The sequence below is a fragment of the Condylura cristata genome, unplaced genomic scaffold, assembly GCF_000260355.1.
Source record: "Condylura cristata isolate star-nosed mole 26May11 unplaced genomic scaffold, ConCri1.0 scaffold00037, whole genome shotgun sequence".
Lineage (NCBI taxonomy): Eukaryota > Metazoa > Chordata > Mammalia > Eulipotyphla > Talpidae > Condylura > Condylura cristata.
This window is the reverse complement of record NW_004567138.1, coordinates 7,170,239-7,170,735: the sequence shown is the minus strand read 5'-3', so window position 1 is coordinate 7,170,735 and position 497 is coordinate 7,170,239. Positions and strand designations below refer to the sequence as shown.

The 497-nt window shown below is 68.8% G+C and overlaps 1 protein-coding gene across 1 annotated transcript in view; it reads right to left on the bottom strand.

Annotated features, from left to right (window-relative positions):
- SOX4 (SRY (sex determining region Y)-box 4) overlaps positions 1-485 on the bottom strand; it is a 167,868-nt gene extending 167,383 nt beyond the window's left edge. Inside the window, exon 1 of the mRNA XM_012732924.1 lies at positions 4-485. Coding sequence (XP_012588378.1) covers positions 4-447 — 444 coding nt within the window. The 5' untranslated portion in view covers positions 448-485. The remainder of the gene's footprint in view (positions 1-3) is intronic.
- Positions 486-497: the final 12 nt, after the last annotated feature.

The window sequence follows — 497 nt, the reverse complement described above, 5'->3', positions numbered from 1 at the left end:
GGCGGCGGCGGCGGCCGAGGAGCCGGCGTTGGCGTTGCCGGACTTCACCTTCTTCCTGGGTCGGTACTTGTAGTCGGGGTAGTCAGCCATGTGCTTGAGGCGCAGCCGCTCCGCCTCCCGAATGAAAGGGATCTTGTCGCTGTCTTTGAGCAGCTTCCAGCGTTTGCCCAGCCGCTTGGAGATCTCGGCGTTGTGCATGTCGGGCGACTGCTCCATGATCTTGCGCCGCTCGATCTGCGACCACACCATGAAGGCGTTCATGGGCCGCTTGATGTGCCCGCTCGGCGTCTTGCACCAGCTCGGGTCGTCGGCCTTGCCGCCCGTGGAGGCGGTGGAGCCGGGCGTGGGGGACGAGGCGATGCCCAGCTCGAGGCCGGCGCCCGAGTCCGAGCTCTCGCCGGCCAGCAGCGCTTCCGTGTTCTCCGCGTTGTTGGTTTGCTGCACCATGGCCCCGGCTCGGCGGGCGCCCACGCGCGCTCACACCCTCGCGGCGGCCG